The following is a 25,220-nucleotide window of genomic DNA, read 5'->3' on the forward strand; positions in this document are numbered from 1 at the left end:
GGACACCTGGAGCTGGACACCTGGAGCTGTACGCACCTGGAGCTGGACACCTGGAGCTGTACACACCTGGAGCTGGACACCTGGAGCAACATGGGGAGTACCAGGCACCCTCCCAGCAACATGGGGAGTACCAGGCACCCTCCCATCAACATGGGGAGTACCAGGCACCCTCCCAGCATCATGGACAGTACCAGGCACCCTCCCAGCAACATGGGGAGTACCAGGCACCCTCCCAGCAACATGGACAGTACCAGGTACCCTCCCAGCAACATGGACAGTACCAGGCACCCTCCCAGCAACATGGGGAGTACCAGGCACCCTCCCAGCAACATGGGGAGTACCAGGCACCCTCCCAGCAACATGGAGAGTACCAGGCACCCTCCCAGCAACATGGACAGTACCAGGCACCCTCCCAGCAACATGGACAGTACCAGGCACCCTCCCAGCAACATGGGGAGTACCAGGCACCCTCCCAGCAACATGGACAGTACCAGGCACCCTCCCAGCAACATGGACAGTACCAGGCACCCTCCCAGCAACATGGACAGTACCAGGCACCCTCCCAGCAACATGGGGAGTACCAGGCACCCTCCCAGCAACATGGACAGTACCAGGCACCCTCCCAGCAACATGGACAGTACCAGGCACCCTCCCAGCAACATGGGGAGTACCAGGCACCCTCCCAGCAACATGGGGAGTACCAGGCACCCTCCCAGCAACATGGGGGACCACTCACCAGGGGTCAGGTGACCACTGGTGTTCAAGCAACCTGTCCTACTTGAACGCCGCATTTTGACGTATACTTTACCAAAGGCCAGAAATCATCGTACTTGAAAATGGCAGCGGCTCGCGAAATTTACATACTGCCGCGTCCAACAGCCTGGTTGATTAGACGAACAACCAGGAGTCCTAGTCAGAGACCGGGCCGCAGGGACATTGATCCTCGTAACCCCCACCAGGTAGCCACTCTCCAGGGTTGCCAATGACCGACCGCTGAGGACTGCTGAGGACCGCAGAGGACCGCTGAGGACCGCTGAGGACTGAAGAGGTCCGCAGAGGACCACAGAGGACCGTTGAGGACCGTTGAGGACCGCAGAGGACCGCTGAGGACCACAGAGGACCGCCGAGGACCGCTGAGGACCGCTGAGGACCACAGAAGACCGCAAAGGACTGTGGCAGTGTGAAGTGTGGCTCTTGGAGCTGTGTGTGGGTACTGGACGAGTCTTGGTGTGTACTGTGTAGCTCCAGTACACCTTGAGGCGCTCTACTGGTTGCTACGGGTGCTGTTGTCAGCATCTTGGAGAACCACCAGCATATCTTGCGAGGATTTCGGGGCTCAACGTCCCCGCGGCCCGGTCTCTGACCAGGATACCGTATACTTCTGCTGTAAATATAACGGCTAAAATTCTAAATGTTTGTGTTTGTGCAATTGTAGAGGTGTTGAAGAGGCGGCGGTGCCCCGCGGGCAGTTCCGCCATCCACCTCTTGACTGAATGGTACTTGTGTTGTTTATCTGTGTGGTGTCCATTGCCCTTTCGCCTCGCCCTCTTCCTCGCCCTCTGCCTCTCTCTCTGCCTCGCTCTCTGCCTCGCCCTCTGCCTCGCCCTCTTCCTCGCCCTCTTCCTCGCTCTCTGCCTCGCTCTCTGCCTCCTCCAGCCTCTCCACAAAATACAATAGTTATACCAATACACTTACACAGCGTGATCCGTGTTCTATGGTTAGCACTGGCGCCTCGCCACTTGTCCAAGATTACCAAAACATCCTGCGAACCTCAGAGGACACCCCAGTTCCAGCCCCGCTCCTGTGCCAGGTAAGTCCACTACGGGCTCACCATAGCCCGTGCTACTTGCCCCGCTCCTGTGCCAGGTAAGTCCACTACGGGCTCACCATAGCCCGTGCTACTTGCACCTTTGTGTTCCGAGTAGCTGGATCTAAAGCAACAACAGCACTCAGAAGGCATAATGGGTGCCATGCGAGGCCGCACCCAGCCAGCCTCGGAGCATTGTAAACACTGTCTTGTGGCGCCAGTCAAGTGGGTGGCAGTTAGCGGGAGCGCCAACCTTTGGCAAATATAAATATAGATAAGTAAATTGTCTTGAGAGAGTAGACGGTTCGTAGCGAGATGAAACATTGCGGCGCTCTTATGGACGTAATCTTGTTATAATGAGTGAAGGTAGACAGGTGGGTCCTTGGGCACAACAGCCTGGCTGATCTGTCCTCCAGCAGGTGGAGCAGGGGAGGGGGTCATGTGTCCTCCAGCAGGTGGAGCAGGGCGGGTCATGTGTCCTCCAGCAGGTGGAGCAGGGCGGGTCATGTGTCCTCCAGCAGGTGGAGCAGGGAGGGTCATGTGTCCTCCAGCAGGTGGAGCAGAGCGGGTCATGTGTCCTCCAGCAGGTGGAGCAGGGAGGGTCATGTGTCCTCCAGCAGGTGGAGCAGGGAGGGTCATGTGTCCTCCAGCAGGTGGAGCAGAGCGGGTCATGTGTCCTCCAGCAGGTGGAGCAGGGCGGATTTCTCCTGCTGGTCCTGCCCTGTACGTAGCCTCCTCCGTACTAGCGTCTCCGCTGTTGGGCTCCTGCTGTCTGCTGTTCTGGAGCTTTTGTCATCTGGAACATATACGTCTTCTACTCCCCAAGCCGTGGCCTCGGGCCGGGCTGGGGGAGCAGGAGGACTCCCAGAACCCCATCAACCAGGTATCTAATGCTCCCACTGCTGCTGTTTTTGCTGGCAGTATTACCGGCAGTGGTGGAGGCCGCCTCGCTCACTTCCTCTGGACCGTTTGTCAACACGTTCTCGTGACCTCGCTCTCAGTATATGTCCCTGGGATGATCTGTCTTACCATTATATACCACCATTGAAATTAGCTTACGTGATATAAAAAAGACACAGATTCCCTCACACTTCGATAACAGGGTATCGTGTGTGATAACAACAGGTAGCTGCTCCAAGCAACTGCCTGTAGCTTGCAAGATCTTAAGCTGGCTCCTTCCATGGTTATCTTAGATGCTAAATATTGTACTTTCAGGTGTGTTCATACTTGTTGCAGGGACCATATGTATAATGTCCATACTTTGCTGCAGGAGACACATGTATAATGTCCATATTGTTGCACGAGATATTTGTAAATTGTTCATACTTGTTTACCTGTAGCTTACCTGGAGAGGGACTCAGGAGTTCTGCTTGCCGACCCCGGCCCAGCACCTTGATCTGGGAATTATGATGTCTGACGACCTGACATTTAGTGAACATAACCGAGCAAATATAGCGGCGGCGGCCAGGAAAATGATAGGATGGATTATGAGAACGTTCAAATCACAGGACCCCACAGCAGTGCTAATACTATTTAAATCACTGGTGCTGTTCTCTGAATTAGAGGAAATACAGATAACATATACGGCACGCATAGACACGATAAAACATCTGAATTATTGGGACCGTCTCAAAGCTCTCAGAATGTACTCTCTGGAAAGGAGACGAGAAAGGTATCAAATAATATATACATGGAAGATACTGGAGGGCCAGGTCCCAAATTAGCACAGTAGAATAACAACATATTGGAGCGAAAGATACTGAAGGAAATGCAGAATAGAACCAGTGAGGAGTAGAGGTGCCATAGGCACAATCAGAGAACACTGTATAAACATCAGAGGTCCACAGCTGTTCAACACCCTCCCAGCGAGCGTTACAAATATTACCGGAACAAAGGTGGATGTATGCAAGAGGCGCCTAGATAAGTTATTGCAAGAAGTGACTGACCAACCAGGCTGTAGTGTATATGTGGGCCTGCAGGTCGCTCCAATTTATTGGACCAAGTTATCACAAGTCGAGTCTGGCCTTTGGCCGGGCTCGGGAAGTAGAACAACTCTCGAAATACTCTCTAGGTATACGCTAGGTATGAGCCCAGGCTCGACTTGTGATAACTTGATCCAACAGGCTGTTGCTTGGATTTACCCGTAGGCCCACATATCCACTACAGCCTGCTTGATCTGGCACTTATTTAGGAAATTATCTAAGTGCCTCTTGAATACATCCACCTTTGTTCCGGCAATATTTCTAATGCTTGCTGGGAGGGTGTTGAACAGCTGGGGTAGGGGGGAGGGAGGCAGGTGTGGCCAGGAACCACACCTGCACCAGGTGTTGCACGAGACATGTGTATAATGCTCATACTTACTGCACAAAGCATATATATATTAGTATTCCATGTCATACTTTTTCCAAATATGTCCTGGGAAGCGAAGGGTGACCTGTGCTTCATCCTATATATGCTCACTGAAGTCACTAGACCGTATCTGTGAGAAAATAATGAAGCTGTTAAACGGGATCGAACCTGCGTGTTATAAGCCTATATGATATCCTGTCCATAAGCCAAATAAAGAATTTAAGTTCGAATAATGGTGGAAGTCGCATGTATTGATGAGCTGTGAGGCGGCCATTATCGTGGTCAGTACCTCCACTACAGCCACTACCTCTGTCTTCCTCACACCTCATCTTCTGCTGGGATGAGGTGGGACCACTGGGATGAGGTAGGACCACTGGGACTACACCTGGAGAAGTCCCATACACCACCTGCTGTTCTTACCCTACATCTCTCATGTTCAAACGACCACACACCTGCTCCTCACACCTCCACACCAGCGGCTCCAGGCCACACCTGCCTCTCCCTGCCTCACCCCAGCCTCAGCCCTGCCTCACCCCACACCTCTGCCTCACCCCTCACCCCTGCCTCACCCCACACCCCTGCCTCACCCCACACCCCTGCCTCACCCCTCACCCCTGCCTCACCCCTCACCCCTGCCTCACCCCTCACCCCTGCCTCACCCCACACCGCTCATGAACACCTCCCGCCTCCTCATTCCACAAATCCACTCTGGTTGAGTGCTTGGTTCCGGCTCCAGCCACTTACACCCACACTCCCCGCTGCCTCAGACGTCACCACCACCACATGCTGATGTAAATGATGTCTTAGTATTGTTGCTGAGACGCCCCCGCGAGCCCTCATTGGCCTGGTGCGGTGCGTGGGAACCCCGTCACCTGCTCCTCCTGTCTGCTCCCTCCTCCCACACTCCCGCCTGGGTGTCCGCGTGGGAACCTCCGTCACCTGTGGTGCCCTCAGACAGCAACAGGAAATTGTCCTTCGCTTGCCAGACTAGTTAAGTTCTACCGTTACCTGGAGCGGATTGTGAGAGTGCTGGCCTGGTTCTGGGCCGGGCTGGGGGAGTATATAGAACTCTCAGAACCTCATCCAGGTACAGTCTAGGTTGTTCTTCTGCTCTCATTGTCTACACATCTCAAAGCCAAACATCAGGCACTCAATACACACACATGAAGCCGGAATGCTTAACCTGGCAATGCAGGCGATCATAACATTGTACCCTCCGCTGGCCGGCAGCGACGCACCTTGACGCTGGTCGGCAGCGACGCACCTTGACGCTGGCTGGCAGCGACGCACCTTGACGCTGGCCGGCAGCGACGCACCTTGACGCTGGCCGGCAGCGACGCACCTTGACGCTGGTCGGCAGCGACGCACCTTGACGCTGGACGGCAGCGACGCACCTTGACGCTGGCCGGCAGCGACGCACCTTGACGCTGGCGGGCGGCGACGAAGGCTTGAGAACGTCCTTCACCACACAGGGTTCCTACATTCGTTTACAATAAAATCTAAAATAATTTTTTTAACGGAGTTACATTTGGATTTACAGGAGCGCCGCTTAAGAATCCAATCACGACAACAACACCTTTTTTCAATTTGTTGAGAAATTAAGAGTGGCCGGATTATCCCGGCTGGTGGTGCGTTCTCTTGTTGCGTTCGCCAAACGTCAAATTGCCAGAGTATTTGACGTATTTGACGTAGACTTGCCAGAGTAAATTGCCAACCTGTCCTCTTACAACCTGTCCTCCTATAACATGCCTTCTTACAAAGAACGTCGCTTTTCGCTCGTATGCGTTACATACGGCCAAAAATTGACCTACTAGAAGATGGAAGCCGCTGGCGAAAGTGACGTTTGTGACGTACTGTCCCGTTTTCTGTTTTGGGTCCTCTGGTAGGTTAGGAGAGACCACTATACATTGACTTTTTTTCTTGACGCTGGGAAAACTTAGGAGGACGGGCTGCAGTATGATCACCTGTCCCGCGGGTCCTCGCTGCCAGACCCACGAGGCACCTCACCACCTCCTCCTCCAACAAGGTCTACCTTCACCCTCACATCTTGAACGGAGAAATATATTGCTGTACTTAAGAACTGCAACAAAAAACAAATAATGGTTCGGTCATTATCGTCAAATTAAATCAAGAATGCAGCAACTGTATATATTATACATTATATTTATCTTGTACATTATATATATATATATATTATTATTTATCTTGTAAACAAGAAAAAATATTCCGTGATATCTTGTAATATATTTTGTTGTGAGATGGAAGTATTAAAGATATTGACGCCGTTTTAAAACCAGATACATAATAAATTGTAGGTTGAGTACCCGTTGTGCAGCAGGAATATAACTTAGTGCCCCCCTCCGCCCGCTCTCTGCTGCTGCTCGCGCCCGCTCGCTCGCTGGGCAGGCGCGGAGGAAGCCCCAGCATTCCTACATATTCTCCAGACACTACTGGGGTTGTGGGTATGCTTGGATGCAAAAACTTACTACTGCTTGAGGCGTACCACAAGACCGGTCAATGCAGGAGAGCGGGGCAGTGCCGTGCCCACCTGCTGAAGAGCGGGCAGTGCTGTGCCCACCTGCTGAAGAGCGGGCAGTGCTGTGCCCGCCTGCTGATGGGCGGGCAGTGCTGTGCCCGCCTGCTGAAGAACGAGCAGTGCTGTGCCCGCCTGCTGATGGGCGGGCATGTGCTTGCATTGGGCTGGTCTGCTCGCTAGAGTAAAGCTGCATAGCGGAAGGATTTTCTGTCAGCAGAAACCTGGAAGATTGTCTACTTTGCATTCTTGTAAACTTGTATTGATGCCTCTTTCTGATGCTTGTTCACCCTTACCAAACCAGCTTTTGGCTTTCAACAGAAAAGATAAACTTTGCACTAACAGCTGGCCACACAGGCCACAGCTGGAGTCAGTAACAGCTGGCCACACAGGCCACCGCTGGAGTCAGTAACAGCTGGCCACACAGGCCACCGCTGGAGTCAGTAACAGCTGGCCACACAGGCCACAGCTGGAGTCATTAACAGCTGGCCACACAGGCCACAGCTGGAGTCATTAACAGCTGGCCACACAGGCCACCGCTGGAGTCAGTAACAGCTGGCCACACGAGACACCGCTGGAGTCAGTAACAGCTGGCCACACGAGACACCGCTGGAGTCAGTAACAGCTGGCCACACAGGCCACCGCTGGAGTCAGTAACAGCTGGCCACACGAGGATGTTATCAAGGCGTGATGAAGGTGAACAGTGACGAAGAAGACAACTGAGCATTAGCGTACAGTGGCGAGTTACCATGAAGTACCATGAGGTACCATGAAGTACCATGAGGTACCATGAAGTACCATGAGGTACCATGAGGTACCATGAGGTACCATGAGGTTGTGTGGTGGAAGCTTACCAGTCACTTGATGGTGGGTGGGTGACAGCAGCGGGCGGGTGCCTTCTCTTATTGTTCCTACGGCACCCAGACTTTTCATTTGATTTGTTTATTTTACACTTACTACCTTATCTCTCACTCCAATACATTGTAAAGGTTCCAAATTGTGCAAAGTTTGGAACCTGACCTTCCAGTATTTCCATTTCTATATTATGGGAATGGCCTTTTAATGCATTCAGTTTGAGTGAGTCTGTTCCAGTCTTCACTGATTCTGTGCGTGCGTGGAGGCTCTCTGTACATTATCCAGCTCTGCAGTCGAGCCATATTTTCCCCAAGAAGCGAACACTATTCCGTACGAGATAGCACCAGTGCTCCCGGAGCTTACCGTAATTGGTGCGGTCTACCGTGTTCTGAATCTCCTCATTATCCTCCCTGTCATTTTCCGGGCATGTTGCAATGTTTGCTTTTCTCTTCTCTAAATGTTAGGTTTTCTGAGTTATTATTCTAAGGCCCTGGTCTTGGCTGCGTCATCCTTTAAGGAGATCTGACTGTGTCTTGTGTCATGTATTCATGTGAAATTTCTTGTTTTCCTGGGCCGAAATAATTGGATTTGTGTCACAAATGAACGTCATACTGTTTTCCGTCGCTTATTGAAAGACCTTGTCAATATTTGCAATTTTCCCTACATCTGTCTACCCCCGAGGCAATTCTCGCACTTAGTTTGGTGTCGTCAGCGAAGTGCAGCTTTCAACCATGGCTCGTATTCCTGTCCTTGATATGGACGAGGAAGACTATAGCGGCGTGAGACCCAGACATTGTGGGTAGCAAGCTGCCTGCTTCTTCCTCTCAGGCTGGAATTGATTTGCTGCGCTCTTTGTAACCTGTTACATAGACAATAAAACAAATCTACCTCTCCCACTTGACCTATTTCACGGGCTGTTATTTCATGGTCACATTTATCTTGTGCTGTTCCAAAATGTGTGTGTACAACATTTACATTTTGGCGCGCTGTTGTTGTCTGTTGGTCGCAGTCATCAGTTGCGAGAGGCAAGATCTTCCTGTTTAATACCGTGTTGACCTGCCCTGTGTTGCTTATGACAGTGCCCCTGGCGTGGGAGACAGTGCACCTGGCGTGGGAGACAGTACCCCTGGCGTGGGAGACAGTGCCCCTGGCGTGAATGACAGTACCCCTGGCGTGGGATAGTGCCCCTGGCGTGAATGACAGTACCCCTGGCGTGGGAGACAGTGCCCCTGGCGTGAATGACAGTACCCCTGGCGTGGGAGACAGTGCCCCTGGCGTGAATGACAGTACCCCTGGCGTGGGAGACAGTGCCCCTGGCGTGAATGACAGTACCCCTGGGGTGAGATACAGTGCCCCTGGCGTGAATGACAGTACCCCTGGCGTGGGAGACGGTACCCCTGGCGTGGGATACAGTGCCCCTGGCGTGAATGACAGTACCCCTGGCGTGGGATACAGTGCCCCTGGCGTGAATGACAGTACCCCTGGCGTGGGATACAGTGCCCCTGGCGTGAATGACAGTGCCCCTGGCGTGAATGACAGTACCCCTGGCGTGGGAGACGGTACCCCTGGCGTGGGATACAGTGCCCCTGGCGTGAATGACAGTACCCCTGGCGTGGGAGACAGTGCCCCTGGCGTGAATGACAGTACCCCTGGCGTGGGAGACAGTGCCCCTGGCGTGAATGACAGTACCCCTGGCGTGGGATACAGTGCCCCTGGCGTGAATGACAGTACCCCTGGCGTGGGAGACGGTACCCCTGGCGTGGGATACAGTGCCCCTGGCGTGAATGACAGTACCCCTGGCGTGGGAGACAGTGCCCCTGGCGTGAATGACAGTACCCCTGGCGTGGGAAACAGTGTCTCTGGCGTGAATGACAGTACCCCTGGCGTGGGAGACAGTGCCCCTGGCGTGAATGACAGTACCCCTGGCGTGGGAGACAGTGTCTCTGGCGTGAGAGGTAAGGATTAGCAGCAGTGTGCTGAAGGAAGTGGATGTTATCGTCGTTGTATCGGTGTTGAGGTGGGCGCCTGGTGCTGTAAACACGGTCCTCGACCCTCGTCCCCCGTCCTCGACCCTCGTCCCCCAACCCTCCTTCCTACCTGTTCGCTGCTTGCTAGTTTACTTCATCTATTATGCACCTTATTCTCATCCGGTGAGTGGTAGTGGACCCCATAATGATCTTGTGGTCGGTGGCGGACCCCGTACCTATTCTGTGGTCGGTGAAGGACCCCATACCTATTCTGTGGTCGGTGACGGACCCCGTACCTATTCTGTGGTCGGTGACTGACCCCGTACCTATTCTGTGGTCGGTGGCGGACCTCGTACCTATTCTGTGGTCGGTGACGGACCCCGTACCTATTCTGTGGTCGGTGGCGGACCCCATACCCATTCTGTGGTCGGTGGCGGACCCCGTACTTATTCTGTGTTCGGTGGCGGACCCCGTACCTATTCTGTGGTCGGTGACGGACCCCGTACCTATTCTGTGGTCGGTGGCGGACCCCGTACCCATTCTGTGGTCGGTGGCGGACCCCGTACCTATTCTGTGGTCGGTGGCGGACCCCGTACCCATTCTGTGGTCGGTGGCGGACCCCGTACCTATTCTGTGGTCGGTGGCGGACCCCGTACCTATTCTGTGGTCGGTGGCGGACCCCGTACCTATTCTGTGGTCGGTGGCGGACCCCGTACCCATTCTGTGGTCGGTGGCGGACCCCGTACCTATTCTGTGGTCGGTGGCGGACCCCGTACCTATTCTGTGGTCGGTGGCGGACCCCGTACCCATTCTGTGGTCGGTGGCGGACCCCGTACCCATTCTGTGGTCGGTGGCGGACCCCGTACCCATTCTGTGGTCGGTGGCGGACCCCGTACCCATTCTGTGGTCGGTGGCGGACCCCGTACCCATTCTGTGGTCGGTGGCGGACCCCGTACCTATTCTGTGGTCGGTGGCGGACCCCGTATTCATTCTGTGGTCGGTGGCGGACCCCGTACCCATTCTGTGGTCGGTGGCGGACCCCGTACCTATTCTGTGGTCGGTGGCGGACCCCGTACCTATTCTGTGGTCGGTGGCGGACCCCGTACCTATTCTGTGGTCGGTGGCGGACCCCGTACCTATTCTGTGGTCGGTGGCGGACCCCGTACTTATTCTGTGTTCGGTGGCGGACCCCGTACCTATTCTGTGGTCGGTGACGGACCCCGTACCTATTCTGTGGTCGGTGGCGGACCCCATACCCATTCTGTGGTCGGTGGCGGACCCCGTACTTATTCTGTGTTCGGTGGCGGACCCCGTACCTATTCTGTGGTCGGTGGCGGACCCCGTACCTATTCTGTGGTCGGTGGCGGACCCCGTACCCATTCTGTGGTCGGTGGCGAAAAGGTCAGTCACATGATGGGTTCAGGAAATGGAACCCAATGTTTTATTGGTCAGCAATTTTTTATTTGTGAGCTTGCCACAAATGTTACATTTGTGTGAGATTTGTGGTTAAGATACAAAGATATTGATCAAATTCTAGTACTTTAGCTAACGTTATGGTACACGGTTATAAAGTAAGCAAGCAAGAGACATCTTACACTGGTGGGTAGATGAGTATACATGCATTTTGACTCGTGTTATCAGGCTCAGAGCTCATGGTAAGTCTTACCCCTGCAAGTTTCTTCCCAGGTCCCCCAGTTGATGTTGGGTGAACAGGTATGGTTGCAGGCAATGCAATCCTATATACAGTGTGTACCTTATCTTGAGGTGATTTCGGGGCCCGGTCGTCGACCAGGCCTCCACCACCAACACGAGACCAACTTAGGATACTTAGAGAAGATTTTGAACAATTTCATTTTTGTGAATTTAGGCGATGACTTGTGTGTCGGCAAGAACTGAAGCCAAGTTAATTTGACTTCGCTGACCTTTAACTTGTGGAGATGGAATCGGGAGAAAATGTTTTGTGTCTCATCTCAAGCTGGATGTAAGATTTGTCATTTTCACATCGCTGTAGGCGATGTGAGAGTTGAGGTTGGGAAATGGATAGTACGCAGGGACAGGCAAGGCGTGGAGAGAGGGGATTAAGTAGGATGGAGGGCTAAGTAAGGCTGCAGGTAGAAAGGATGGAGAGTTGGGGATAATGAAAAAATAAGGAAGCTGAGAGTGGGTAGGATAGGCAGGGAGTGGGGGTTTATATGGATAGGCAGACAGGCAGAACATCGAAGGTGTGTTATAATTACTGAACGAAATATAACAATTCAGCGTCTACCGTCTCTCGGGGCGAGGGACGGCAGACTGGCGGATGGTTGGACGTTGGTAGAGGAAAGGTGCAGTCCGGGAGGCGGTGGACAGGGCGGTAATTTGGTGGAGAAGGCGGACGGTGCCTGAGGGCTAGGTGATCCAGGGAACCCTGACGACCACCACCAGCACAAGGTGTCCTTCAGGGTGAGCCCTGGTCACCAGCACAAGGTGTCCTTCAGGGTGAGCCCTGGCGACCACGAGCAGCACAAGGTGTCCTTCAGGGTGAGCCCTGGCCACCACCACCAGCACAAGGTGTCCTTCAGGGTGAGCCCTGACGACCACCACAAGGTGTCCTCCTGTAGGAAGCTGTCGTCAGTGGGTGCTGATAGTCAGGTGGGCGAGAATAATCTTGTTCTTGTGGGAGTTTAGACCCGTATCGTCAAGACGCGTTCATCCACACTGCCTACTGGTGCAGGTTTCAAGCAACACAGTATGTGTTGCTGCCTTCAGATGAATTTTATTTCGAATGTTGTTTGTTGTTGTCTTAGATTCAGCTACTGGGAACAAAAGTTGCAAGTAGCATGGGCTATGGTGAGCCCGTAGTGGACTTACCTGGCACAGGAGCGGGGCAAGTAGCACGGGCTATGGTGAGCCCGTAGTGGACTTACCTGGCACAGGCGCGGCAAGTAGCACAGGCTATGGTGAGCCTGTAGTGAACTTACCTGGCACACGAACGGGGCTGTAACAGTGCTCTGGAGAATGATTTTCAAACTGTAATTCGTATATAACTTTTCGAGAAATAAAGGTAATGGTCGGCAGCATAATGGGCAGTGACCCTGCCACCAAGGAGCCCGCCACCCGGCCCACCTTTCCCGCCACGCCAGTGACTCATCCCGCGTCCTATTCCTTGCACCGCGGCCTCCCTCACTCTTTCCTTTCTTGAATAGCCATCTTAACATAACCGGTGTATTTCTTGTCTTCTGTTATTATCACATTTATCATTAGTGTGAATAGCGACCGAGTAAGACGTTAGATGAGAGATCAATATTTTAGGCATTAATATTAACGTGAGTCAAGGCTGGAAAGAGAGCTGTGATGGACAGGAAACGGACAGTCTTGGTCCAAACGCCGAGGGCGACGTAATCTTCCTTGGCACGACAGGTGAATAGAAAAGTAATATGAAGAAAAAACAATACGATCAACGCCTTCTTTGTACTGGAAAAATGATTATCTGAAGCAATTTCGTGGCGTCAAAACACCTAGCCTGAGATGGTGTGCTTCAGTGAGCGGGGCTGAAACGTGCAATTGTGGAGAGTTTTTGAGTCCAAGGTAAGCAAACCTGCCGCTCTACACATCTTCCTTGCTCAAGGGCATTAATGATTAATGTTGGGTATTTGTGGTGGCCTCACGCTAGTGTGGACCGACCTGAGCAGCAGCAGCAGCAAGAGCGGCCTCAGGCTGGCCGGCCTCGTCCTCACGAAGCCTCCGTTACCTCTCTCACATCTGTCTAATGATTTGGCCAACCTTTTATGACGTGCGTGTATGCCAACGTACATACAACGTACATACAACGTGCGTGTATGTACAAGAATGTAACAACTCTTGTATATATTCATGTATATGTAGCCCAAACTCTCACAAGTCAAGCCTGGCCTCGGGCTGGGCTTGAGGAGTAGAAGAACTCCCAGAACCCCATCAACCAGGTATCAACCAGGTATCATATCTCAAAATAAGAAAAATAAAAAACATGGGACATATAGTACTCCCACCTTACTCCTGTACTGCCACCTGGGGACAATTTAAGTGTTCAGATATATATTTAGTGTGACGCCGTGGCCAAGGAAACTGAACGCTACAGAAGAACGTCACTAAGAAGTTTAAGTTCAGGGCTCCGAGTGAAATGTGAGACTAAACTGTGGTTGAAGTTATCTTAATATACAACTTTAAATGTAGATTAAGATAAGATAAACGTAGGAGCTGAGTCATTGTATTATACTATAAAATGCTGGGAAGGTGGAGCTTGAAGCTGAAGCTTAACCCTGCAGGCACTCGTAGGCGTCAAAGTGTAGGTTAATACGGACAAGTTTCAACTGTACTGTATGTAACATAAATATATGGTTTATATCACTCGATTGTGTGTTGTGGTTGTCAAAAGGTTCAAGTTACGGCTGTAATACGTAAGTTAGATTCTTAATAATGACTTAAGAATGGAGATCTCCGCCCCTAAATATCACTAATACACTGCAAAATGTGCAGTAACTAAGCGCGATCAACACTCGGCTCAGCTGGATTAGTTGACAACCGAGAGTGTGGTGGCTGGGTCAGGCGCCCTGCGGCAACAGTGCGTAGGAACAGTGCGCGGCCCAGGTAGTGCCTGCTGGGGAGCTGGCCGTGTTGACCGGCCCAAGGGCGCTCGCGGGGTCACTGCTCTGTCAAACAGGTTAACTTCTCTGCTTCCCCAGCTGCACCGCAGCCTGCAGCCTCGCCGCTTTGTGGACGTATGGGCGTGGGTGGGTGTTGGGCGTAGGAGGGGCTTTAGATGTGCACGTCGCAGGAGGGAACATGGTGGATAGGTTGGCCGTGGGTGTGGACGGGGCTAGGGTTGAGAGCCCTAGGCTATGATTGGTCGGGAATTGATTTTAGTGTCAAAAGTATAGCACTAGGGGGGAGGGGCGTGAGTAAGTGGAGAACGGTTGGGCACTTGTCTAACTCACCAACTTGGGAAGCTAATCTTGTCTATCTGTGGAAGCTGTAGTTATTATCTGTAATATATCATATCCCAACGGGCAAAACATGCTGGAGTATCAGCGATCCAACCTTATGAAAGTTGATTCATCGTTTCATTAAAGTCATCAGCCCAGATTTGTCTTGGAGGTCAGAGGTTGTTGCTGATGGTAGGGTGAAGAGCCGATGGTTAACTTCCATACGTAGTCGAGTGATCCATCACAGTCATAGTGTGTAAGTATAGAGCTTTATGGTAGAGGCTTGGTGCTTCTTGGCTGCTGGCGGCCGGCGCCCGTCTTCCACACAACAGTACAGCATCACCTCCTGGCATGTTGTTGTTGTTATAGATTCAGCTACTCGGAACAAGTTCCAAGTAGCACGGGCTATGGTGAGCCCGTAACTTACCTGGCACAGGAGCGGTACCCTTCCTGGGAGTGATTGATTGGTGAAGATTAAGCCACCCAAGAGGTGGCACGGGAATGAACAGCCCGTAACTTCTTGGGAGGCAACTGGAGGGTTACGTGCCATAATACACACGGAGAGGCGCATGTTACTGAGAGTGCACTTCACTCCTCTACTATGTTCAGAATTAAATTACACTTACGGGTTAGTCAATAAGCTGTTGTTTAGCCCTTAATGCTGCCAAGGTTGATAGATATCTTTCCTCTCGTCCTACGTTTGAACCTACATCCTCTCGGACGTAGGTTCGAGCCCTCATCACGGCCCTTGTGGATTTGTTCATTTGTTCAAGGTTGATAGGCCTTAAGGCCAACACTAAACCAACTCCCCCACACTCATCGAGCAGTCATGCCTACCTTGATTACCGAGTGTTTCTAGAACTGGTTTGAGCAAGGAATATGTTTGTTGTTGCTCTAGGTTTACTGTTGTGTGGAACACACACACACACACAAGTCCTCCTTTACAACACTGACCTTGGCGGGCCATGGACCGCTCATTGCTAGAGTTGCAAGCACTAACCTTGCAAGTATCACCACTTACATTTCCTGGCCACATTACTACACATGAATAGTGAACTGTTCAGTGCAACATAAGCAAGGTGATGCATGTATGTAATTTCGTTGACGAAGACTACAAATATAAGCGTCAGTACTGTGTGGGAGTGGCGGCGGCGGCGGCGGTTGTGGTGGTGGTGGTGGCCTTGTGTCTGTAGATGGTCGCAGTCCCTTGCTTCAGGTGGTGCGTGGGCGACCACCACCACCTGAGATGTAGAGTTAGGAAGTTGGCGGCCACCTCCCGTCTTAATCCAGGCTGATGTGACCCTTGGCCTCATGCTGTTGGCGTTCAGGAGTTGTCCGCTCTTCCCCAATGATGATCATTCCCTCCCCCGTCACGCTGTACTAGTCCCTGCTCAGCCCCTAGCCAGGAGGGGGTGGAACTTGTGGCCTCTTCGTCACAAAGTGGTCTTAATGACCCGTCTTCGATATGTGTGTGGCTGGGGATATAGGATTAAGACCTCTATAAACTAGGCATTTGGATTTAAACTGGGTGCGCTCTTGTAATCCTTCATGGTGGGATAGTCTGACAGAAATTATAGACTCTGGACGTCAGGTCTGGGGCCTGGATTCCAAGCCCATGAGAGTTTGGGGGAAAGTATCTACCAATCTCCCTCTTCCTCGTCGCCAGCCGCGGGAATCTCAATATAATCTGAGGGACGACAGTCATGGGTATAGGGGCTAGGGACACACGCTCTCAGAGCTGCTCGCTGGAGAAAGGTGTATGTGAGAGCTGCCTCCCTGAGGGCCTCGCCCTCTTAACTCAAGTCCCACTACTATACATAAGCGAGGCGAGGCCTCCGTATATGGCTGCTGGTATCAATCACCTGATATATTCAGGGTGTTTCCTGGTTAATGTTGGTTTAAACAAGAGAGAGCAGCCATGACCTGCAAATGTGCCATACATATAATTTCTCTGTTAAAAAAAAATGTTTTCAAATAAATTAGAAACTGAAGTTACCTGGAGTGAGAGAGTGTGTGTGTGTGTGTGTGTGTGTGTGTGTGTGTGTGTGTGTGTGTGTGTGTGTGTGTGTGTGTGTGTGTGTGTGTGTTTACTAGTTGTGTTTTTACGGGGGTTGAGCTTTGCTCTTTCGGCCCGCCGCCGGCCCGGCCCGCCTGTGTGTGTGTGTGTGTGTGTGTGTGTGTGTGTGTGTGTGTGTGTGTGTGTGTGTGTGTGTGTGTGTGGAGTGTTAGGGAGTTGACACTGACATCAAGGCCAGACGAGGCTGTAGGGTTATAAACAAATGACAGACGCAACAAGGGAGGGACAGAAGTGTTTGTGCTGCGGGGCCGCTGCCCGTCACACATGTTCACAATATTCCCGCCACGTAGGTCGCCCCCCTGCCTCGCCCCCCTTCCTCGCCCCTCTGCCTCACCCCCCTTCCTCGCGTCTCAGCCTCACCCCCCTTCCTCGCCCCTCTGCCTCGCGTCTCTGCCTCACCCCCCCTTCCTCGCCCCTCTGCCTCACCCCCCTTCCTCGCCCCCCTGCCTCGCCCCCCTGCCTCGCGTCTCTGCCTCACCCCCCTTCCTCGCCCCTCTGCCTCACCCCCCTTCCTCGCCCCCCTGCCTCGCCCCCCTGCCTCGCGTCTCTGCCTCACCCCCCTTCCTCGCCCCTCTGCCTCACCCCCCTTCCTCGCCCCCCTGCCTCACCTCACTGCCTCGCCCAACATGCAAACACCTCATGCATCACATATCACTTTCATCAAGAATTCATGGCATTGTTTTCTTCCTCAGCGTCTCGGCGGGGGGGGAGGGGGGGGGGCGTCGATAATAGAGCTTTTCTCAGATCTTTATAAACAGCTTCTAAAATAGTCTGTGCATCCATCAGTGCCTTGAACAGTAATGGGTTGTGATGTGTGTGTGTAAACAAGGAATGGTGGAAAGTGAGCCTTCACGACGAATGCAAATGTTTTGTGCTTGCGGGGGTTGAGCTTTGTCTCTTTGGTCCCGCCTCTCAACTGTCAATCAACAGGTGTACAGATTCCTGAGCCTACTGGGCTCTATCATATCTACACTTGAAACTGTGTGTGGAGTCAGCCTTCACCACATCACTGCCTAATGCATTCCATCTGTTAATTAACTACTCTGACACTGAAAAAGTTCTTTCTAACGTCTCTGTGGCTCATTTGGGTACTCAGTCTCCACCTGTGTCCCCTTGTTCGCGTATCACCCGTGTTAAACAGTTTATCTACCCTGTCAATTCCACTGAGAATTTTGTAGGTAGTGGTCATGTCTCCCCTTACTCTTCTGTCTTCTAGTGTCGTGAGGTGCATTTCTCGCAGCCTTTCTTCGTAACTCCTGCCTCTTAGTTCTGGGGTTAGCCTAGTGGCATATCTCTGAACTTTTTCAAGCTTCGCCTTGTGCTTGACAAGGTACGGGCTCCATGCTGGGGTCGCATACTCCAGGATTGGTCTTATATATGTGGTATACAAGGTTCTGAATGATTCCTTACACAGGTCCCTGAAGGCTGTTCTGATGTTAGCCAACCTCGCATACGCCGCAGATGTTATTCTTTTGATGTGGGCTTCAGGAGACAGGTTTGGTGTGATATCAACTCCTAGATCTTTCTCTCTGTCTGTTTCATGAAGGACTTCATCTCCCATTCTGTATCCTGTGTCTGGCCTCCTTTTTCCATTGCCTAGTTTCATTACCTTACATTTACTCGGGTTGAACTTTAGTAGTCATTTGTTGGACCATTCATGCAGTCTGTCTAGGTCATCTTGTAGCCTCCTACTGTCTTCCTCCGTCTTAATCCTCCTCATAATTTTTGCATCATCGGCAAACAATGAGAGGAATGATTCTGTATGTGTGTGTGTGTGTGTGTGTGTGTGTGTGTGTGTGTGTGTGTGTGTGTGTGTGTGTGTGTGTGTGTGTGTGTGTGTGTACTCACCTAATTGTGCTTGCGGGGGTTGAGCTCTGGCTCTTTGGTCCCGCCTCTCAACCGTCAATCAACTGGTGTACAGATTCCTGAGCCTATTGGGCTCTATCATATCTACATTTGAAACTGTGAATGGAGTCAGCCTCCACCACATCACTTCCTAATGCATTCCATTTGCTAACTACTCTGACACTGAAAAAGTTCTTTCTAACGTCTCTGTGGCTCATTTGGGTACTCAGCTTCCACCTGTGTCCCCTTGTTCGCGGCCCACCAGTGTTGAAAAGTTCATCCTTGTTTACCCGGTCGATTCCCCTGAGGATTTTATAGGTTGTGATCATGTCCCCCCTTACTCTTCTGTCTTCCAGTGTCGTGAGGTGCATTTCCCGCAGCCTTTCCTCATAACTCATGCCTCTTAGTTCTGGGACTAGTCTAGTAGCATACCTTTGGACTTTTTCCAGCTTCGTCTTGTGCTTGACAAGGTATGGGCTCCATGCTGGGGCCGCATACTCCAGGATTGGTCTTACATATGTGGTGTACAAGATTCTGAATGATTCCTTACACAGGTTCCTGAACGCCGTTCTGATGTTAGCCAGCCTCGCATATGCCGCAGACGTTATTCTCTTTATGTGGGCTTCAGGAGACAGGTTTGGTGTGATATCAACTCCTAGATCTTTCTCTCTGTCTGTTTCATTAAGTACTTCATCTCCTATTCTGTATCCTGTGCCTGGCCTCCTGTTTCCACTGCCTAGTTTCATTACTTTGCATTTACTCGGGTTGAACTTCAACAGCCATTTGTTGGACCATTCACTCAGTCTATCCAGGTCATCTTGTAGCCTCCTACTATCATCCTCTGTTTCAATCCTCCTCATAATTTTTGCATCGTCGGCAAACATTGAGAGGAACGAATCTATACCCTCTGGGAGATCATTTACATATACCAGAAACAGTATAGGTCCAAGGACTGACCCCTGCGGGACTCCACTTGTGACGTCTCGCCAATCTGAGACCTCACCCCTCACACAGACTCGTTGTCTCCTGTTGCTTAGGTATTCCTCTATCCACCGGAGTACCTTCCCTCTCACTCCAGCTTGCATCTCCAACTTTCGCACTAGCCTCTTGTGTGGCACTGTATCAAAGGCTTTCTGACAATCCAAAAATATGCAGTCTGCCCACCCTTCTCTTTCTTGCCTTATTTTTGTTGCCTGGTCGTAGAATTCAAGTAACCCTGTGAGGCAGGACCTGCCATCCCTGAACCCATGTTGATGCTGTGTTACAAAGTTCCTTCGCTCCAGATGCTCCACTAGTTTTTTTCGCACAATCTTCTCCATCAGCTTGCATGGTATGCAGGTTAGGGACACTGGCCTGTAGTTCAGTGCCTCCTGTCTATCCCCTTTCTTGTATATCGGGACTACGTTAGCTGCTTTCCAAATATCTGGCAGTTCCCCTGTTGCCAGTGATTTGTTATACACTATGGAGAGTGGTAGGCTCAGTTCTCTTGCTCCTTCCTTTAGAACCCAAGGGGAGATTCCATCTGGGCCTATAGCCTTCGTCACGTCCAACTCTAGTAAACACTTCCTTACTTCCCCACTGGTAATCTCAAACTCTTCCAGTGGTTCCTGGTTAGCTATTCCCTCACTTACCTCTGGAATTTCTCCTTGTTCTAAGGTGAAGACCTCCTGGAATTTCTTATTCAATTCCTCACACACTTCCTTGTCATTTGTAGTGAATCCTTCCGCCCCTATCCTTAATCTCATAACCTGTTCCTTTACTGTTGTTTTTCTCCTAATGTGGCTATGCAACAATTTAGGCTGAGTCTTTGCCTTGCTTGCGATGTCATTTTCGTATTGTCTTTCTGCCTCTCTTCTCATCCTGACATATTCATTCCTGGCATTCTGGTATCTTTCTCTGCTCTCCAGTGTCCTGTTATTCCTATAGTTTCTCCATGCCCTTTTACTTTGCTGCTTAGCTAGCCTACATCTTTGATTAAACCATGGGTTTCTCATCTTCATTTCTCTGTTTTCCTTTTGGGCTGGGACAAACTTGTTTGCTGCGTCCTTGCACTTCTGCGTGATGTAATCCATCATATCTTGGGCCGTCTTTCCCCTGAGCTCTGTTTCCCATGCTATATCTGTTAGGAATTTTCTTATCCCCTCATAGTTTCCCTTTCGGTATGCTAACCTTTTGGTTTCGGTATCCCTCCTCGAGGGATACTGTGTGCGCACACACACACACACACTGTGTGTGTGTGTGTGTGTGTGTGCGTGTGCGTGTGTGGTGCTCAGAGTGACGTGACTTGGTTTCATTAAGAGGATTAATTGAGTTTCATAATTAAGAAGAGAACTTATCAAGTTAGCTTTCAATTAAGGATCTGTCCTCAAAGATTGATCAGCAACACTTAATCTTGTTAAAGTTTCTGTAAGATAGTTCTCACAATAATGTAATTTCTGTGAGATATGGAGCAGTCGAGACTGTGTATCCCAGAGTCGTTATACAAGAAGCTCAAGAAGCCTTAACAACCTGACTACTTAACACTTAAACCATCATCACAGACCTAAACAACCAGCGTAACCTCTCCAAGCCTCATGCTCAGTATTCTCGCGAAACGTCAGTGTTACACTGCTTTTGATTTCACTAAAGCACCAGAATGTTGAGGCTGTGGTCGATAGCATCGAAATTGGTATGCATTCACGGTGAGGACAGGTCGCCCTGACACGCCCAGGAAGACTGTCACTGTCAATCACGAGGAGAAAGAGTTGTCACTGTCAATCACGAGGAGAAAGAGTTGTCACTGTCAATCACGAGGAGAAAGAGTTGTCACTGTCAATCACGGGGGGCGGGAGCTGTCACTCTCCCTCAGGAAGAGGGAGTGGAGACGAGACAGAACTTGCCATGAACGCTTCCCAGTTACCAATTAAAGGGTGAGGTCTATCTTGAGATGATTTCGGGGCTTTTTAGTGTCCCCGCGGCCCGGTCCTCGACCAGGCCTCCACCCCCAGGGAGCAGCCCGTGACAGCTGACTAACACCCAGGTACCTATTTTACTGCCAGGTAGCAGGGGCATAGGGTGAAAGAAACTCTGCCCATTGTTTCTCGCCGGCGCCTGGGATCGAACCCAGGACCACAGGATCACAAGTCCAGCGTGCTGTCCGCTCGGCTCCCTTGTGCTCCCTTGTCGTGCTAGTTCACTTAGTCTTTTTAGTTTATTCAATTGTGGGGAGCAGGAGAAGATTAGAATGACATGCAACAAGTCAACATTTGCATGGTCGCGGGTCGAGCGATGAGGTGAGTTGCTAATGGTTGCAACCCTGGAGCACCTGGTGGCTCAGGTGAGAACTTGATAAACATCTCCAAAGAATACTTGATCAACCAGGCTGTGATTCATACGTCATGCGTCCAACAGCCTGGCTGACCAGTCCAGCAACGAGGAGGCCTGGTCGAGGACCGGGCCGCAGGGACACTAAGCCCCGAAACCTACACAAGGTAACTACAAGGTAGCAACCCTCGTTGGTTATTCAGCTACTGGGAATTAAAAGTTGCAAGTAGCACGGGCTATGGTGAGCCCGTGATGGACTTACCTGGCACAGGAGCGGGGCAAGTAGCACGGGCTATGGTGAGCCCGTGATGGACTTACCTGGCACAGGAGCGGGGCTGAAACTTGTGTGCTAATGATTGTTGTTGTTGTTTTAGATTCAGCTGCTCAGAATAAGAAGTTCAAGTAGCACGGGCTATGGTGAGCCCGTAAGGTAATGATGGCTTCCAGGGTGTTTATATAGAGCTGCCTACAGCCACTCGTGCATGTAACCACGGGTACCTATTTACTGCTAGGTGAACAGGGGGGCATCAGGTGAAACAAACTCTGCTCATTTGTTTCTGCCTTCGCCGGTAATCGAACCCGGGCCCTTAGGACAACGATCCCCAAGCGCTGTCCACTCAGCCCGTCTACTGAGCAACTGTGCGTGCGTGCATGCGTAGTTTTATTTATACATGCAAAACTATATCTCATTGAATATGACAGCATATTCTGTATTTACTATCTTCTGATTTAGGGCTTTTATCCCTCTAACTATTTTCCTAGCATCAGGGCTTAGCTGAAAGAGGAGTTCTCCAGAACTCATAAAATATATATATATATACATGTGACAATGTCAGACCACGGAGGAAAATGAAACAGGAATTTCCTTAAGTACTTTCGTATATTAAATACATCTTCAGAAGGAATATTCTGAAGATGAAGATGTATTTAAGATGAAGATGAAGATGAAGATGTATTTATACATCTGAAGATGTATTTAATATACGAAAGTACTTAAGGAAATTCCTGTTTCATTTTCCTCCGTGGTATGACATTGTCACATTCTTAATCACGTGTTTATTTTCGTGATATACACACATATATACATGTCAATATTTATATGTGGCTGGTCGGATGTGTAACAATGTTGTTGTGTCGGCAGATATCTACGCCAAGTTCCGAGAGGGAGGCATCTGCCCTAACTGCAGGATGCCGTTCGACAAGGGCAAGAAGAGGAAGCTGATCGACCAGTGCGGCCACGAGAGGTGCTACTCCTGCCTCTTCAAGTCCGAGACATGCCCGATATGCGCCCTTCAAGGTCAGTACATACCCGGGGCATGGTGCCCCCGCTCGGGGCCAGTCTGCGGGCCGCTCCAAGCAACAGCCTGGTGGACCAAACTCTCACAAGTCGAGCCTGGCCTCGGGTCGGGCTTGGGGAGTAGAAGAACTCCCAGAACCCCATCAACCAGGTACCTGGTTGATGGGGTTCTGGGAGTTCTTCTACTCCCCCGAGCCCAGCCTGAGGCCAGGCTTGACTTGTGATAACTTGGTCCAACAGGCTGTTGCTTGCAGCAGGCCCACATATCCACCACAGCCTGGCTGGTCCGGCACTACTTTCCCGTTATCCGTTATTTTGATAACGGATAAGGGACATTATTGTTCCAATGTGGAACTGTACGGACCAGTGTGTCAGGAATAACGTGTCAGGTGCTTAGAGTGTTCTACGATCATGCTGTGTGTATAGTGTTCTATGGTCATGCTGAGTGTATAGTGTTCTACGATCATGCTGTGTGTATAGTGTTCTACAATCATGCTGTGTGTATAGTGTTCTACAGTCATGCTGTTTGTATAGTGTTCTACGATCATGCTGAGTGTATAGTGTTCTACGATCATGCTGTGTGTATAGTGTTCTACGATCATGCTGTGTGTATAGTGTTCTGCGATCATGCTGTGTGTATAGTGTTCTGCGATCATGCTGTGTGTGTATAGTGTTCTTCGATCATGCTGTGTGTATAGTGTTCTATGGTCATGCTGTGTGTATAGTGTTCTGCGATCATGCTGTGTGTATAGTGTTCTGCGATCATGCTGTGTGTATAGTGTTCTATGGTCATGCTGTGTGTATAGTGTTCTACAGTCATGCTGTGTGTGTATAGTGTTCTACGGTCATGCTGAGTGTATAGTGTTCTACGGTCATGCTGTGTGTATAGTGTTCTACGATCATGCTGTGTGTATAGTGTTCTACGATCATGCTGTGTGTATAGTGTTCTACGGTCATGCTGTGTGTATAGTGTTCTACGGTCATGCTGTGTGTATAGTGTTCTATGGTCATGCTGTGTGTATAGTGTTCTACGGTCATGCTGTGTGTATAGTGTTCTATGGTCATGCTGTGTGTATAGTGTTCTACGGTCATGCTGTGTGTATAGTGTTCTACGGTCATGCTGTGTGTATAGTGTTCTATGGTCATGCTGTGTGTATAGTGTTCTACGGTCATGCTGTGTGTATAGTGTTCTACGATCATGCTGTGTGTATAGTGTTCTACGGTCATGCTGTGTGTATAGTGTTCTACGGTCATGCTGTGTGTATAGTGTTCTACGGTCATGCTGTGTGTATAGTGTTCTACGGTCATGCTGTGTGTATAGTGTATACATCATGCTGTTCTACAGCTTCACGTCTTCCAGTCATCATGACCATGGAACAATTTTCTCAGCAGTTTTCCAACCACCTGGACAAAAAAGAACGCATGTTCCGCCTCGCTGGGTTATAGAAGAGGTTATTGAGTATGTTGTAATTATCAGCATGTGGCGAGTGGCAACATGTGAGGGGTGACGCTATCAGCATGTGGCGAGTGGCAACATGTGAGGGGTGACGTTATCAGCGGCTGTGTTCTAGACATGTGGGCGCGTTGCCTGAGCATGTTGGTGCCTGCCGCTACACCTCTCGTTTCCGGCAACGCCTCTAATGCTAACTGCGTGCATGCAGTCCTGAGCACTCTACATGTACCCAGTCCTGAGCACTCTACATGTACCCAGTCCTGAGCACTCTACATGTACCCCAGTCCTGAGCACTCTACATGCACCCCAGTCCTGAGCACTCTACATGCACCCCAGTCCTGAGCACTCTACATGCACCCCAGTCCTGAGCACTCTACATACACCCAGTCCTGAGCACTCTACATGTACCCAGTCCTGAGCACTCTACATGCACCCCAGTCCTGAGCACTCTACATGTACCCAGTCCTGAGCACTCTACATGCACCCCAGTCCTGAGCACTCTACATGTACCCAGTCCTGAGCACTCTACATGCACCCCAGTCCTGAGCACTCTACATGCACCCCAGTCCTGAGCACTCTACATGTACCCCAGTCCTGAGCACTCTACATGCACCCCAGTCCTGAGCACTCTACATACACCCAGTCCTGAGCACTCTACATGTACCCAGTCCTGAGCACTCTACATGTACCCCAGTCCTGAGCACTCTACATGCACCCCAGTCCTGAGCACTCTACATACACCCAGTCCTGAGCACTCTACATGTACCCAGTCCTGAGCACTCTACATGCACCCC

General features: G+C 50.9%; 1 protein-coding gene across 5 annotated transcripts in view; it reads left to right on the forward strand.

Moving 5' to 3' along the window:
• The window catches only part of rols (rolling pebbles), a 117,842-nt gene that overhangs the window by 56,844 nt on the left and 35,778 nt on the right, over positions 1-25,220 (forward strand). For all 5 annotated transcript variants that reach the window (XM_045754201.2, XM_069334067.1, XM_069334066.1 and 2 more), the window contains exon 2: positions 22,818-22,973. In XM_045754201.2, the coding sequence (XP_045610157.2) occupies positions 22,818-22,973 (156 nt within the window). The remainder of the gene's footprint in view (positions 1-22,817; positions 22,974-25,220) is intronic.

Source organism: Procambarus clarkii, chromosome 30 (genome assembly GCF_040958095.1).
Source record: "Procambarus clarkii isolate CNS0578487 chromosome 30, FALCON_Pclarkii_2.0, whole genome shotgun sequence".
NCBI lineage: Eukaryota > Metazoa > Arthropoda > Malacostraca > Decapoda > Cambaridae > Procambarus > Procambarus clarkii.